Source organism: Nestor notabilis, unplaced genomic scaffold (assembly GCF_000696875.1).
Source record: "Nestor notabilis isolate BGI_N333 unplaced genomic scaffold, ASM69687v1 scaffold30323, whole genome shotgun sequence".
In the NCBI taxonomy this organism is placed as follows: Eukaryota; Metazoa; Chordata; class Aves; order Psittaciformes; family Psittacidae; genus Nestor; species Nestor notabilis.
The window spans coordinates 1-759 of record NW_009921051.1 but is presented as its reverse complement, the minus strand read 5'-3'; the positions used below and the strand labels follow the sequence as shown (position 1 = coordinate 759).

Below are 759 nucleotides of genomic sequence, written 5' to 3'. Positions count from 1 at the left end.
CAGCAGGACTCCAGCAGACCTTTCTGACAAAGTTTTTCAACAGTGTGCAAAGTAGGTTATGGAAAGGAAGTAGCAGATGAGGAAAATGGGGAAAATACAAACCCAAAAGCAAGAGCACTATTTTGTTTTAAAGAAGCAGCTTTCCAAGTGTTGCATTATAAAATATATTAGTAAGTTTAGGTCTCACATGTGAGGCCTAGAAATAGCTGTGTAAACTCCCACTAATCCTCTGCTTATCACAAGCTAACAGACAAGAAGTTGATGTTCAACTAGCAATAACTAATAAATATTTCAGTAGGCTGTGCTTAGCTGCTGTAGAATTCAGGAAACAACAGGTCTGCTCTACTGCTTCCTCCCTGTTCTAGTAGGGAACAAGGCCTGAAGATTTTTTTGTCTCTTTCTTAAGTGACACTAAAGTTTCTTAAAGTGAACAACACTTTTGGTATCGACAGCCCTTGGAGTAAAAACAATACATAAAATAATTACTTTTTTATGATAACTTACATGACCCTGCTTATTTGGAGACAAGTGAACGACAGGATCCTGTCTCATCAGTCTTCCACTGGGGCTTTCTCTGAAGGATGGTAATACCTTTGATACTGCCGGGAGATGGCATGTTGGCTCTGCAATACAGCACACGACAATGTACTGAAAAGCATACGCAGTGCAACAAGCTACAAAAACCCGTAACCTCATTTTACAGTGTCATTTTTCCAGTATTACCCCAAAACTTCGGATACCTAATATGAAATTCATTCC

At 39.1% G+C, this 759-nt stretch overlaps 1 protein-coding gene across 1 annotated transcript in view; it reads right to left on the bottom strand.

The window, feature by feature from the left end:
- Positions 1 to 648, bottom strand: part of LOC104402969 (signal-induced proliferation-associated 1-like protein 1) — a gene marked incomplete at its 5' end in the record, with an annotated part of 21,452 nt that extends 20,804 nt beyond the window's left edge. Inside the window, one exon of the mRNA XM_010010977.1 lies at positions 505 to 648. Coding sequence (XP_010009279.1) covers positions 505 to 648 — 144 coding nt within the window. The remainder of the gene's footprint in view (positions 1 to 504) is intronic.
- Between the last annotated feature and the right edge of the window lie 111 nt (positions 649 to 759).